General features: G+C 42.6%; 1 protein-coding gene across 4 annotated transcripts in view; it reads right to left on the minus strand.

Annotated features, from left to right (window-relative positions):
- Positions 1-5,858: 5,858 nt before the first annotated feature.
- The window catches only part of CDC123 (cell division cycle 123), a 29,532-nt gene continuing 19,758 nt past the window's right edge, over positions 5,859-15,632 (minus strand). For all 4 annotated transcript variants that reach the window (XM_048500091.1, XM_048500093.1, XM_048500090.1 and 1 more), the window contains 4 exons: positions 15,528-15,556; positions 8,828-8,956; positions 7,520-7,657; positions 5,859-6,053 (listed from right to left, as the gene is read on the minus strand). In XM_048500091.1, coding sequence (XP_048356048.1) covers positions 6,021-6,053; positions 7,520-7,657; positions 8,828-8,956; positions 15,528-15,556 — 329 coding nt within the window. In that variant the 3' untranslated portion in view covers positions 5,859-6,020. The remainder of the gene's footprint in view (positions 6,054-7,519; positions 7,658-8,827; positions 8,957-15,527; positions 15,557-15,632) is intronic.

Here is a 15,632-nt window from a genome sequence, read left to right on the forward strand (position 1 = left end):
ATGCCTCACTCCCCTGCAGAACTCTCCAAACTAGCTTGAACAAAGAACCCCCTGCCCTCTCTACCTCCTTGAAAGAGCAGGCAGGCAGCACTGGGAAAGCCAAGCAGCTCCAGCTCTAACTTTGCAAGGAGGTACCATGCCAGAAACCACTGGAGGCTGCCACCACGATGCCAGGTGTAGGCATTGGGAAGTTCCTGAGGGGTTGTGTCTCCCTGAGGGGCACCACTTCTTCACCACCACCTGAAGAAAAGTAAACCCACCCCTTCAATCCCAGCCCCATGGCCACATTGGCTGCCCTGTTGGCTGCCCCTCCTGCCCAGCCCCGTGACCTCTGCAGGCTATTGGCTGCTGGCCCGTGGGCCAGGCTGTGCCTTCTGCGATGCTTTGCCTGGCCTGCTGTCTACTTGGGTAGGGAGCCACTGTAGAGTAGCAAAGAACCACATGCAGCTCTGGAGTTGTGGGAAGAGGGTTAGGCAGGTTCTCAGTAGTTTAGAGCGAATGGAGTCTACCCAGCATCACTTTCCAAAGGATAACCCAGCATCTCCTACCAGGTGGGAATGTTGTAAGAATGTTAGACCAGAAAGGCCTTGGCCCTGCCTGGAAATGCAATTCTTCCCATTTTAAAAAAGTGCATATTCAAGATTATCTGCAAGTAAGCAAATGTTATCTCTTAACAATTAAGAGATTCCTAATGTGATTTTTATTTTTGTAAAATTACAAATGTGTTGATGGACAAAAAAAATTCTAGTAGAAAGTGGGAACAGGGTCCATGATGTAGTGGTAGAGAATCTGGGTAGCATGCAGAAGGTCCCAGGTTCCGATCCCACCGTCCTCCTAATAAAAGAACTAGGTAGAGGGTGATGTGAAAGAGATATTGCTGGGTCTGAGGTAGGGTTGTCAGCTCTGGGTTGGGAAATACCTGGAGATTTGGGGAATGGAGTATGAGGAAGGCAGGGTTTGGGGAGGGGAGGGACTTCAATTTTATGTGATGCCGTGGAGTCTACCTGCAAATGTGGCCAATTTCGCCATGTGATCTCTGTCACCTGGAGAACAATTGTAATACTGGAAGATCTCCAGCCATCACCTGGAAGTTGGAAATCCTAGCTTGCGACTCTGGGGAACTGCTGTCAGTCCAAGTGGACAAGACTTACCCTAATAGACCAGTGGTGTGATTCAGCATGTCAGATTCATGTATGTTCAAGGCCAGGCAAAAAATAAAGTCAGCGTCTCACGGAATACTCACTTGGCTTGCATAGTATTTCTTCAACTAGCCCCACAGAAGGCTTTGCATTTCAAATTATCTTAAGTGAATTTAAGAGAGGCATTGTGTATTGTCCTGTGTACTGTCGAAGGCTTTTATGGCCGGACACAACTGGTTGTTGTGGGGTTTCCAGGCTGTGTGGATGTGGTCTGGTAAATCTTGTTCCTTTGTGGGGACAAGATCTACCAGACCACAGCCACACAGCCTGGAAAGCCCACAATGACCATATTCCTGTGTGTTTGGCGTAAAAAGCCGAAAATGTTAGGAATTGCAAGTGTCTGTCATAATCCTGACAAGAAGGGATTAACTGTGTGTATGTTAATTAGCTAGTGAGGTCAGTGTCTTGCGACCAATTCATTGATAGGCCATTGGGCAGTTAATCCAACATCACCTGTGTGAGACAGAGAATGTGGGTCAGAGGTTATAAAGTTAATTGATCTGCTTTGTCTCAGACAGAGCACACCTGCAGACTAGGTTTTTCTTTTGTACCTGTAACATGGATTCACCTTAAGAGGTGAATGCCTAGGACACATGTGAGCTCACATAGGCCTAAGTCTTGTAACTAAGTTTGTACTAGAATAGAAAGGATTTATTGTTTTAAACTCCATGTATCCCTACCCTGATTTAGTTAAGTAAAGTTTCTTCATTTTATAATCACAGCAAAAGTATCTTGGTCTCTTATTCACTCTGCTAATTTTTCCAAACAGGGAAGCAAGTTCCCCAACAGAAAAGATGTGCAGCACAGCATTAGTTAGTTTAATCCCTGGGTTAGTTTAATCCCTGGGTGCAGTTTCCATAGGCACTAAGTCAGTGATGGCGAACCTTTTTGAGACTGAGTGCCCAAATTACAACCCAAAATCCACTTATTTATCACAAAGTGCCAACATGGCAATTTAACCGGAATACTGAGGTTTTCCTTTAGAAAAAATGGTTGTCTCCGAGGCATACGTTACTTGGGAGTAAGCTTGGTGGTAGTCGGTGGCTTTGTTTTGAAGCAACCATGCAACTCTTCCAACGGGTGAATCATGACCCTAGGAGGGTTTACTCAGAAGCAAGCACCATTGCCAGCAACCAAGCTTACTCCCAGGTAAAGGATCGCGCTTTAGTTCTTTGCATGAAAATCAGTGGGGTTTAACAGCGCTTAAGAGGGTTACCAGTGCTTCCCCAAAACTAGGTCTTAGGTTTAATGCTAATAATTGAGCCCAGAGGCCCAGGCTAGCTTAGATGTGGGGTGTGTGTGTGTGTGTGTGTGTGACTCTGTTTGCATGTGCCCACAGAGAGGGCTTTTCTTGAGTGCCACCTCTGGCACTCGTGCCATAGGTTCGCCACCACTGCACTAAGTCCTTACATCACATCTCTGGCTGCAGACGCCTTAGGCTGCCTACCTCATTCCAAGTCACTTGTATTGAGAGCTACATGCAATAAAATGAAAAAAGTACTTCAAAGTTTAATAAGAAGATAGATTTCCATGGCAAAGGAACATGATTTATAAACTCTGCAGCTATTTGCCAACGGCAATGATTAATAATGAACTTGATTTAAATTTCCTAATAGAATTGATTTTGCAAAGATTAAACGCACAGCACATTAGTTGATCCCAATCAGTTGGAAAAAAAACACTTCAAAGAAAACCGGTGCTCCCCCGCCTAGAAATGTGCAGGGTAAATTAATGCTCAGTGGTATGGCTGGTACATTTCTAATGCCTCAACTTTGAGACTTCAAGGGAAAGGTTTATCATACCAGAACATTTGGAACCTGTAGTTCATCATGGAAAAGAGCAGGAAGTGAACTGTCCCTCAGGACTGTCTGTTTGCTATGGTCTGCCTGGAAGAGTCCAAAGAGAAAAGATAAAAACTGTGACGGAGGGAGTTATATCGCCTCTCATACAGACTGCCACTGCTAGGTTGGTGCACTTGGTCATGGAAGGCACACAGTGGGTAGATAGATGGCTGTTCCAAGCACCTAGAATACAAACTAGACTTTACCAAAGGTTGAGGAAAGAGGGGAGTTGCTAAAAAGATTGGACCTGTTATGTATGTCATTCTGGAGGATTAAACGAATGAGTCTTGACCATGTCCTACTGTGCTCAATGCACCACTGGCATGAAGTATATAATGTGGGAACTTGCAGGAGGCTGCTCATTCCTCCCTCCCCTCTATTTCCTTTCTTCCTTTCCCAAAAGCCCCTCTAACCGCCTCCATTTTCCTGCTTCCGTCTTTCCTTCTAGGGTTGTCAGCCTCCAGCCTGGAGATAACTGGAATCACAGCAGATCTTCCAACTATGGAGACCAACTATGGAGACTTATGATTGCCAGCATCAGGCTGGAAAATTCCTACAGATTTGGGGGCAGAGCCTTGGGAGAGCAAGGTTCAGGGATGGAAACTACTTCAGTGTGGTATAATACAATGGAGTCCACCCTCCAAATAAGTCTTTTTCTCCAGGAGAACTGATCTCTGTAATCTAGGGATCAATTGTAATACTGGGTGAACCTTTAGGTAAAGGTTGGCAACCCGACTTCCCCAGAGGAAATGGCAACTTTGGAGGGTGGAGTCTAGGGCATTATAGCTCTCTGTAGTCCCTCTCTCCACAAACCCCACCCTCCCAAGGTTCTACCCCCCCCCCCCAAATCTCCAAGTATTTCCTAACTTGGAGTTGACAACCCCATCTTCTTCCAACCCAAAAGCCAACCTACCTTTATCTGCCCCTATCTTCAGCTTTCTCTCTACCTCACAGCAGCCTCTAACTAGGAAAGATGTGGCACAGTTATGCGATGCTGGCTACTGGGCAAGGCCCACTTGAATGGTAGGGAACCCTCAAGGACTTGTGGGGTGGCTCCAGGGCTGGATTTAGATGTCCTAGGCTATTCCACTTGTCAGTCCCCCACCCTTATGTCTACAGGTAGATGGACGAGTATTTTAAAGCCAGACAAGGCTGAGGATTTCACAATTCACAATTCTTCCTCTAAAGAACGGCAAATGATATTATTGTTAAATACTATAGTGACTGAAAAAAATGCATAAACATTAAAATTAACACTGTGAAAAACTTTTGCCATATCCAAATTTGTAAACATTTGTGGAATAAGCATGATTTTTTAGGAAAATGAAATTGTAAGTTCACTGTTATATCTTAAAAAACAACCTTGAACTGACAAAATTGATTACCTGGGGAGTGTTAATAAGACGATCGTGACTACCTGACAATGAGAGTGTGACACTTTTAGATCCTACTTTGTATTGTAATTAAACAGTTGGTTTTCAACTAGATATTAAGAAATAATATTTATTCAGGGCTCAACTCAAGGTGCTGATATTGACCAATAAAGTCCTGTATGGCTTACAGCCAACATACCGTAAAAACTGCCTTCACCCATATGAAGCTACCTATTCACTCAGGTCATCTTCACACATTCCTGCCATCTGAGGACAGATTGATGGCAATGAGAGAATGGTCCTTGGTTGTGGCACTTTGGAACTCCCTACTCAATGAGATTTATCTGTCTCCCTCTTGTTTTCTTTCACCAGTGATTGAGGATTTTATTTTGCTTTATTTGGCATGTCCCCAGTAACTTTAATAGAATTGTTTTCTTTATATATAAACTTTATTTTAAATGCTGTTTTAATATTTTGATATTTACTGCCTTGGGGACCCTATTTTGGTGGAAAGGTAGCATAGAAGTGTTTTTTAAAAATAAATAAAACAGAATGGCATAAACTGCTTTAGGATCTTTATAATGGCCAGCACATCTTTTTCTTAAATGTTTAGGGTTGCTTTAATTTTTTTAAGAGTTCAGATTTTTTTCTGCAAACCTGGGTCTTTTTTATGTTTGTAAAAAAAACTATCCTTTCAGTTTATGTCTCCAGTATCTGGCTTCAAGCATCCACAAAAGTGGCACTGTTGTGCATTGGATATGTTGATACAATTTCCTCATTCTCAACCAATCAATCAAGAAGGGAATCCGTCTGAAGACTCTCTGTGTGTGTAATACTTTGCTGTGTACTTGTACCATTTGAGCTGAACCAAAATGTGCAAAAACCACACATGCAATGAATTCTACAGTTGTTTCCACATTTACGGAAACTATTTTATTTTTCTCATAATGTGAAGGAGCAAAAAGATTTAGAGTAATGAAGCCCCCCCCCCCACTCCAGCCACCAAGCCTTCCTCTCTGAGCACAAGTTAAAACCAGACAATGCATCGCTTGCTCATTTTCAAACCTACATCACAGACTTCAGGGCTGAGGCCATGCCAACCGGGTAAAAGCACTTGGTCAGCATAACACAGTCATGCATCAAGCCCTCAGACTGCAATAAGCAAAAAAAGCTGTCCCCATTCCCAATGGCTCATCCGCTTTCTTGAAAAGCAGTGAAGAGAGGACCAGTCCTCTCTCTTTCTCTTTTGAGTCTAACACAGAGCTATGGAAATGCCATTCGTAGTCTGAGGGGGAATAGTTTTGGTTTAGAGGACAATACTATAGCAGCAGAGGAACTACTAGAATGGACTGCAAAGGACATTAGACAAGCAGCGTCAGCAGGCAGGAGGGAGAAGGATGGCATGGTTAAGGGGAAGCTGGACTCCAAATAATCATCCACAAGTCTGCTGAAGATAAATGTATTTAATTAAACCCTCACCAAGACTGGCATTGTCTCAGTTATGTGAGCCCAATGTAAAAAAAAACAACAGATTTTCTCTGAGCTGGATGTGTTAAAAACCTGTTTCCCACCCACCAAACTGTAGCCTCCCAGTTTCATCCTGTACTTCATGATTCTTCATCATCATGCTGATTTCTTTTCTGGCAAGATAACCGAGAAATTGATTAGATACCTTAAAGACAATTGTGTTTAATGTTACAACTACTTTCCAGAGAAGCTCAGTGCTAAAAAATAAATATATTTTAAAAAATATTAGACACGCTCTGAAGCAACAGATATAGGATATGACCCTTAATGGTTTTAGAAATGTCATCTAATACTGGCAATTAAGAGCCTTTGGAAAATCATCAATACACAGAATATATCTGCTTCAAAGTCACAGAATCGCAAGAAACAAAGCAATTATCAGAGGGTTCTGAAACACCATTTGTATTATGCAATGAAATCTCCTTTTAAGTAGGGGAACTGAAGTCAAATGGTTTCTGGTCAAGTAACTGAAGCCAACATCACTATAATCTAAACTTGTTCAAAGGTTGTCTCTTCATACTAGAAATGTCCTCATTCAAATGTTTCTGTTTGAATAGGGCAATGAATCATTAAATATTATAGTTTTCTACTCACTGTCCTGAGTCTGCTTGCCCCAGCAATTTCTGCTGAGACAGAATGATCAAGAAAGGCATGTTGTTAACAGACCAATTGGCTTGTTGGCTTATGCAAAGACTGGACTAGAACATCCCTTCCTGATTTTTGTATGGATACCCTTAACATAACTGGGTTCAGTGAATAATCCAGTTCCTTTTGATGCTAGCTAAAGCCATAGAAAAAGCTCAGCAGAGAAATTAACAGTTGCTTGGAAAATATCCAAAAAAGTTACTGTAGGCTTTGGAGCAAGAGGCATTATGATCCGTGAGCTCAACTGTTTGGTAGTTTATTAATTCAGGGAGACGGCTGGCTTTGTGTTTGCAGGGGTGTGGGCAGGAGTTTTATAGTTACAAATCATGTGAGCAGCACACTGCTTTTACCATTTATGCAAATGTTATATTATGTAAAACCCTGGATGCCCACCCCAAGAAGCCTTTGTGAAGCCTGAAGACTTGTCTTGTTAGTAGACAAAGCCAGGCTCTAATGGCAAAATTACACAACAAAATTCTCCACCAGAACTCCACTGATGTTCTTTCCTTTTCTGCAATTTCCACCAATGGAACAATGGTGAAAGACCCCGTGAAATCTTTCTATTCCGATTTCAATCTGCATTCTTTCATGTGCCTATTTAGTCTTTTCCTTGCACCTGTGGGGCATCACAATTAATCTAATTAGAAATGCAGACAAGCAAATAATTGATTTTGAAAGAGAACCTGGATGCTTTCCACTGTGTGGTAACCATGTCCTATTAGCCAACAACAAGCAGCAACAAGTTAGCGGAATACCTGCAAGCCTGACCTAAGGCTAGTTGAGGGCAGAGGCAGGTATCTGTTTTGAGTGCCTTCCCTCCCCATGGCACACAGATTTCTTTAGTCCCACAATCACTTCTTTAGTCCCACAATAACTTTGGTGGGGGTTTTGCCTTCCATAGATGAAGACAAATCCCTCCATTTCATTTACTTACTAGTTTCAACAGGTCGATTAATTTGTGAACATCTTCTCCAGTGGAAAGATCAACAAAGTCTTTGGGGAGTCTGTAACTGAGATAGGGACTTGGCTGGACAGTGAGGTTGCTGTTTGTACAACGAAACGAGGGACAGTCCTGAGGGTGGGGGAAGAGAAAAAATAACCACATTCCATTTATAACCAAGAAAGTGAGTTTATTAACTAAGACAGTCATTGGGTTTCTCTGAAATCTGCTGGGCCAAACAGGTAATCTGACAATATCTTTTGGAGATGGTTTTTGCCTGCACATTTCTTTCTCTTATGTATATATTGGGTTGGATCCTGTAAAGGATTTTAGCTAATGAAAAGGGGCAATTTTCACTAATTCCACACACACCCACACCCACCCACCCACCCACACCCCACCTTTGGCCTCATGCTGTTCTTGGAAGGTAATCTGTTCCCACATAAGCAGCATTTTGGAAGGTGAACTGTTCCTACAGACCAGCAGCCTTTGCTGAGCAGAAATGTGCAGTGGAACCCAAGCCATTCTTTTTGAAAAATATCTCAAAACAAGCAGGAATCCAAAATGACTTTGTGGTATGCAGCTCATTTACCTTTCCCCACTATTTCCTTTTCCCCTTCTTTGAAAGCCCCCATAGCCATTCCCCCTTTCCTGTCTCTTTCTCGCCTTCCAAGCCACTAGCTAACCTACCTTCCCCTCTTCACCAACTTTCCTACCCCCACCTTTCCCTACCCCTAGCTGGCAACCCTCTGTCAGGGATAACTGCAAGGACGTGCTAGGGGCACCCAATTTCCCATCTCACCTTCCCCACACCATTTCCTCTTTCCCTCTACCCAGCAATCCCCATATCCTCAATCTTCTCTGGTTCCTTCTCTTAACTTGACTTTTACCTGCTTCCCCATCTGCAGCTATGCTAAGTCTGGGAAAGGGCAGGTTGAGGGAGGACATGATTGCTGTCTCTAAGTATGGAAAATATCCATCACAAAGCAAAATATCCATCACAAAGCAAAATCTAGATATGAACTGGCTTTGTCAGGTGCTGCTGGCAGAGAAACCATTCTCATTGAAGCTATCCTCAGGTGCACATTCATAGCATTGTATCAGAAAACACATCTAGGAACACAAAATGTCACCCTTCCATACTGCTAATTATCTCTAGTAATATATTTGTTGCCAAGAAGACAAATCTGCATGGAAGCTTTCATACAGCGAAAGGAATCCTATTACCAAGCTATTCGAGTTGACAGAAATTAGGGAAAAAAGTCTTACTGTCCTTTTTAGCCACATGTATATTTATCTTACCTGTTCCATGGATGCTCCTTCACTCTGTTCACTGTTCAGATTATTTTTAGAGAGTATTTCCTCCCATGTAAAGAGCAGGGAATCTGTTACTTCTCCAAAGGGATTAAAATCTATTAGCCACACCCTTCCCTGAAGAAAAAGAAGAATGATAAAGGGACAAGGTAAAAGACAATTCAAAGCATAACAATGCCAGTCACAATCAGAGCTTTGCACTTCATTTAATGCACCTACATTTGACAGCATTTTTAGACCTCAGCACAGAGGATGCCAGATAGACCTGCTTTATCAGAGAGGGAGTCTGTTGTTAAAAGCTAATTCATACAAGCACAGAAAATTCATTTATCCCATTCTTCTATGTGCACTTGTTTCAAATAGAAATGGATTAAAAGATGCCATAACCGGGGATGCTGTCATTTTTTCTACTACAAAACATCTGGAACTAGCAATTAGTATTTAGGATTAATCATGCCCTGGAAAAATATTTATAGCCAAGAAGCCCTAGTTCACAAGACTGATGGATGAAGGGAGTGGGCCAGGGAAATAATTGACAAGAAGGGTGCTATTCTGCCCGAGACTTGTGCTGATGGAACTCTCTGGCGGGGGTGGAAATTGTCATCATGTTGCAGCTAACTTGCAACCCTGTAGAGTTTTCAAGGCAAGAGATGTTCAGGGGTGGTTTGCCATCTGCATAGCAATTCTGAACTTCCGTGGAGGGCTCCCATCAGGGCCAATCCTGCTTAGCTTCCTAGATCTGATGAGACTGGGCTAGCCTGGCTGGGCATGATGGAGCTTTAGTGCTCCCTTAACAGCAGCTAAGAGTTTGGGACTAGACCCTCACATATAAGTCCTCTTCCTGTATTGATTATAATTAAGGGCATACTGGTAAAGTCAAACTATTGGAGGAGATGTAATGAAAGCCATGACCTCTACCACCTTGATTTTAGCCCCTCTGGCTGGTCCTCATAAGCCACGCCTTAAGCACCGTATACTTTTAAATTCAATTTGGGGTAACTGAGTCAGGATTATGCAGCCATAAGCACAACCATCAGGAGAGTGCCTGGGAATTTGACGTCATCTCCAGTTCGGACAATCTGTACCAAGACTCACAACCTCACAATCCTCTGTAACTGCACTGAACTGAGAGAAACAAGAGAGTTTTTTTAAAAAAAATATTTCAGCAGCAACAACATTCTTTCCCTTTGTCTTGTTCAAACAACCCCACTAATGCTGGGTATAACCAGCAGCTATGCCCCCAGAGAAGGGGTGTCAACTGAGATCCTGGACAGCACAACCAGGATGAAGAGTGGATTGCTCCTTCTGTAAGTCAATTCACAAGCTGTCTGCGATAACAAAAACAAGGCCCTGTGCCTGTAGGTTGTTGGTATCCATTTAGCAGTAATTAGCTAGAGGACCACATCCATTTTCTCTTCCTCTGCCAACTGTATTCATAGCTTGATGACCTGTACCATATCAAGTTTTCTTACAAGACGCAACTGCAACTTTTATTCTGGGGGTAGGGGGTCAGCTTTAGAGGGAAAGAGGGAAAAGTACCATAAGTGAAGTGCAGGCTCTACATTTAATACTCTGCACTCAACAGAAAATACCATGGACATGAGGAAATGGGAAAGGAACAGAGGAATACGTAAAATGAAGAGGTAGTACCAGGAACTGACTCCCATAATATGCTCTCTATGTTCCATAACATCCTAACAGGAAATGATCCAATTTATGAAATCTCTCTTCCCAATTTGGCTGATTAGTTGCTGTCTTGGGGGGGGGGGAGTAGTTAATGTCCTTCTTCATAAGCTGGCATTTGTTTGTTTAATGTGGTGAAGATGCTCGGGGAATTCTGAACACGTCTAGGCTGCTTCCTCCCTCCAGTTCCTCCCCCCGCCCCCGCCACTTTGCTGAAACAATAAAAAGGATGAGAAGATGGTAATATTCCATTAACTATGTTGATGCTTAAATCTCCAAGTTCTACTTGCGAGAAATCTCGCTCAGTTCAACAGCACACAACATGCTTGTGTGTATTTCACTGCCACTCTCCTCTTCACCCCCATCACTGGCAAACGTTACAATCAATATGGAGATTAGCTTAACAGTAGCTCTGGATTAGAGAGTTAAAAATACCTGAATGGGTTTAAAAATAAATCTAAGTGGAGGACTGAACAGTTAATGGCTGTTATCCTTGGGCTGGATCTCATAAATACTTAAAAGAAAGATCTTTGCACAGAGTGGCTGGAAGAGCCTCTTGTGTCAAAGAGAAGGATCCCTTCTCTGCCAGGAAGAATCTCCACTAGCCAACAGATCCATGCAATCTGATTGTACAGGGAATTTCCATGGAAAGAGACAGTATACCTCTGAGTGATGAGAACCAACAGTGTAGGAAATGGCTGCTGATGTAAAGATGTCAGCTGCTTTCTGTTCCCATTGGGGAGAAAAAGCAGGGTTTGAACAAAGCAAATATAGAAACAGACCAGCAGCATTTAATTCCGTCACACATTAAATCTTGGTGAACTAACTGCAATTAATGTTAGGGATAAAACAGACCACTCTCCAATAGTTTCACTTGTTTCCTGTTGACACAAAGCCAAGAATTATCATAGCTGAGGCAAAGTCAGCTAGCCAAGAAATGATGTGTGGGGAACCCAACCTAAGGGGTCGATTTGTGAAGGTACTGAAGACACTGTCTCGAAGCTGTCGTCAAATGGCTGAGGATATACAAACCAAAGCTTATGTATTGTCGAAGGCTTTCACAGTCGGATTCAACTGGTTCTGGTGGGTTTTCTGGGATGTGGCCGTGGTCACACAGCCTGGAAAACTCACCAAAACCAAACCAAAGCTTAGTTCAGACAAAGATGCAGATGATGCACAACTTGCCCTCCTCAGACAGCCACCTCTTTAAGGTGGTCCTTCCTTGGGAATCTGGTTCTTCCCTCATGGCTATCATCATGCCACAGTGAGATTAATGGTCTTTTCTGTGGTGGACCCAGTCCCTTTGGAACAGCCTTCCAGTCTGGGGCCCCTTCCGCACATGCAGGATGACACACTTTCAATCCTGCACTTTGCAGCTGGATTTTGAATAGCAAAATTCACTTTCAAACAATTGTGAAAGTGGATTGAAAGTGCATTATTCTGCACGTGTGGAAGGGGCCTGGGTGATGAGAACACCTTCACTGCCTATATTTAGGAAGGCATGCTGATCCTGGGTTGGATCCAGACTAAATTTCCCAGGGACTCTCTGGAAGTTTCATGAGCCCTCCACTGCAACCCACTGATCTACACAAAGGGGGACAGGAGACACTGAAGAATGACATGAGTGAGGTTGGCAGGAGGAAGGGGGATTCAGCGGAAACTGCCAGTTTAGTTTGGATCCAACCCCTGCATGTTGTGATTCTTGAGCTTTGAAAGAGTTAATTTTTAATCTATTTTAGTTTTATTAATTTATGGCTTTGCAACTTGGCTGCTACACTGTGTGGTACTTTGAGTCCAAGGAGATGGAGCAGGAGAGAAATCTTTTAAGTAACTGCTGGATTTGAAAGGCCAAGATGGCAAAGCTCCAATGTATTAATACTCATTCCAATGTCACGGTCAGCTACCAACCCACCAGCATTACCTTCTGCAGGAGGCCTTTTTATTGTCAGCCTTTCCAATTGTGGTCTTTTCTAGCAAAGGGCACCTTATTAGTGTAAAGATGATGCCCAAATATGTCTGTATATGGAAACTGCTACTCTAACCATGACAAACACTGGAACAAAGATAATGGACAGATTTGGCCAAGAAAAAGACATCATGGGTGGTAAACTTTGCTGTTTTGAGATTCTCTGACCAGCCTTGGTCAACTTTTATATATGCAGTTTCTTGACTGTTTCCGAATCCTTGACAGAAAGATTCTACACTATGTGGAAGAGAGATGAATACCTATCCCAGACTTTTTTTGCTACTGTGTATCATACAAGCTTCTCTCTGCTGCTCTTAGGGCAACACATTCTCTTTGAAATGAGGCTTCTGACATCTTGCTGGCCCTAGAGCAAAGCCTTCTAAATCACAACTGGGCTGCAGCTGCTTCCCCCCACTGGAAACTTTGCCAGCACTGCTAAAGTTGTTTAAAGGAAGGAAGTTCTGCAATCCTAATAGTAAGGTTTTGCTCTTTCCTATACAGTCACTAAATGATTTTGAGCGATTGCCAACAGTTCAGATAAACAAAGACTAGCTCATCAAGGTTCCACGAAGGTCTACAAATGTAAGCCATAAATATCTGCTCTGTAACAGAAGTGTGGAAAGATCAAGTACAAGCTATTATTAGGGTTTTGATGTGTTTAGGCAATTCAGTACATTTCTCTGGCTATGCCTCTATTATTACAGCATTGTTAATAGCCAAGGGTTTTTCTGGACGTGCAGGCAGAAACCTCCCGACAGGAAAGTCCTCCCCTTTGGGTTAACTGACAGAGCCATCTGGGACTGCTTATTAATCTGTTCAAACTCCTTGTGTCAACCCAGAGGGAACATGCAGATGGTAAAAATTTTCTCTGAATGCACAGGGATCCTTATTTGTCATGACTTGTCATTCAGAAAGATTTACTGTGCCGAGGCACACCTCAGACATGTACACCTCAATTGCAAACACATTTCTTTGTACGTAAATTGCAGTCCTTTCAATGGGAACAAACATCGAAGCTAATTTGCTTAGCACCGCAGAAAGCTGTAATACCAGAGGCAAACATTTTTCATGAGAAGAAGCATTCAGCATAAGAGAAATAACTACTGCCCTCCTTTTATTTATTTACTTCATTTAAACCCTGCCTTTCCCCCCATGGAGACCCAAAGCAGTTTACTGTGTTCTCCTCGCCTCCATTTGATCCTCACAACAACCCTGTGAGGTAGATTACATGCATGTATATGACTGGTCCAAGGTTAACCAGCAACGGGAGTCAAACCTGAATCTGTCAAATCCTAGTCCAGCACTTCAAGCACTATACCACACTGGCTCTCATACTTGAAATATGCTACAGAGAAGCTGAGCATCACAGTCCAGCCCAGCCACTGTTCCCTTCCACAAAGAAGGCAGGAAAAAAAGTGCAGTTATGAGACTTCCAAGAAGCTTCGGATATTCATTCATGCAATACCGTTCATCAGTGGTTCCAAATCTTTTTCCATTTGCATACCCCTGGGCAACCCATTTGTCAAAAATTGTACCCCCCCCCCCCATTAGCAAACCCATTACGTAATTTTTTGCTTTGGGGGCTGGGAACCACTTCCCTACATCAACACAGACTTCCAGTGTAACATTCAATGTAACATTCAAGTGTTACATCATTAAAGCAAATTGCATTAAATGGTGTTAAAACAAAACAGTCCGATACAGTGGCAACCACAACCCAATTTCTGCTGAGATAAAATCTCACGACTGTGCCATCACGGCTGCCAGATACTCCCTCTTTCAGAATTTTGTGGTGCTTATGAGAGCAAGCCCACCAACCACACTGGATAATTACTGGGGAATGACTGCTTCTATAAAAGGCAGGAGCCCTGCAGTGATTCAACTGCTAATGTTGCTATGCAACAATGTAATCTGTTTTAAAAAAACTCTTGGCTATTTCAGCACCAAATGAAAAAAAAATTAAGTCACTCTGAATAATGCATTTGCTTAGCCAAAAGAGGTGAGCAAAAAATGTGGGCAGAAGTGAAAGAAGCAAGATTGGACATGATTTGCTCAAAATGGGAATTTGGCATTTATAGGCATGCAGCCCAGTTAGTTTATAAACAAAGGCTATTAGTGTATTGTCAAAGGCTATTAGGGTTTGATCAACAGGATTATCAAACTATTAGGTTTTGTTGATCATCAAAAGGCTATTAGGTTTTGATGATCAACAGGAAGTGACAAAAAACACAAATACAAGACAATGACTTCATGGGCAACATCTGTCCAGACCAGCAAAATGCTATTTGCCTGTCAGGGTGTGGAGGGAAGCAAATTATTTGTCTCCAATATTTTCTTTCTCATTATAGCTTTGGGCCCATGGGCTGTGTGGCTCAGGGCCAATTTATACAATTATCAGATTTATTAAGTAAACTGTAGTGCTACAGGTTGTGTGACTGCATGTATGAATGATCTCCCCGCCCAAACCTCAGGCACATAGAAAACAAACAAGGCACAGAGAGGAGCTTAACCAAGCATTCTTCCAGCTATACTACATGTAGGGAGGCTCATTGTTGGGGGGGGGGGGGGGGAGAGGGCAGGACATAAACACTCCAAGCCTGAAGTCCTATGTCCTAGGAAAAGCTCTGCTACATATTTCAACTGATTGCATAAACTGGTCCTAATTTTGGCAAGCCCGTTTTATGCCACAATTTAAAGTCTTTATGGGATTTGCAGTTTAAACCAGCTCCTTTTAATAGTGCTCTGTCTCTTTAATTAATTTATTCATTTCATTCACATTATTCCATTCCAGGAATAAGACCACTGGAGAAGTTATCTTGCAATTACAGAGATGCAACGTCAATTTTGGCCAGACAATCCGTGAACGACGATTTTTCTTGGTTATTTTATGATTACGCACTACAATGGTTTACCTTGACTGCCAAGGCAGAACCAAGGACTAAGATATATATCTCCTCATCTCCCAGGGGATGCCAGCTTTTGTACAGAACAAATGAAACAAAAGAATACTGCAAACCCAACAGCCTACTGTTCACTTACCCAGCTGTCCCTGTAGACATCAAACACAACTGAAAAGGAAGAAAAACAAGAAGTTAAACAAGTACCTTGGCTGTGCTTATAGACCACAAAGCCAAAGCTCAAGGC

Source organism: Sphaerodactylus townsendi, linkage group LG06 (assembly GCF_021028975.2).
Source record: "Sphaerodactylus townsendi isolate TG3544 linkage group LG06, MPM_Stown_v2.3, whole genome shotgun sequence".
Classification (NCBI taxonomy): Eukaryota; Metazoa; Chordata; class Lepidosauria; order Squamata; family Sphaerodactylidae; genus Sphaerodactylus; species Sphaerodactylus townsendi.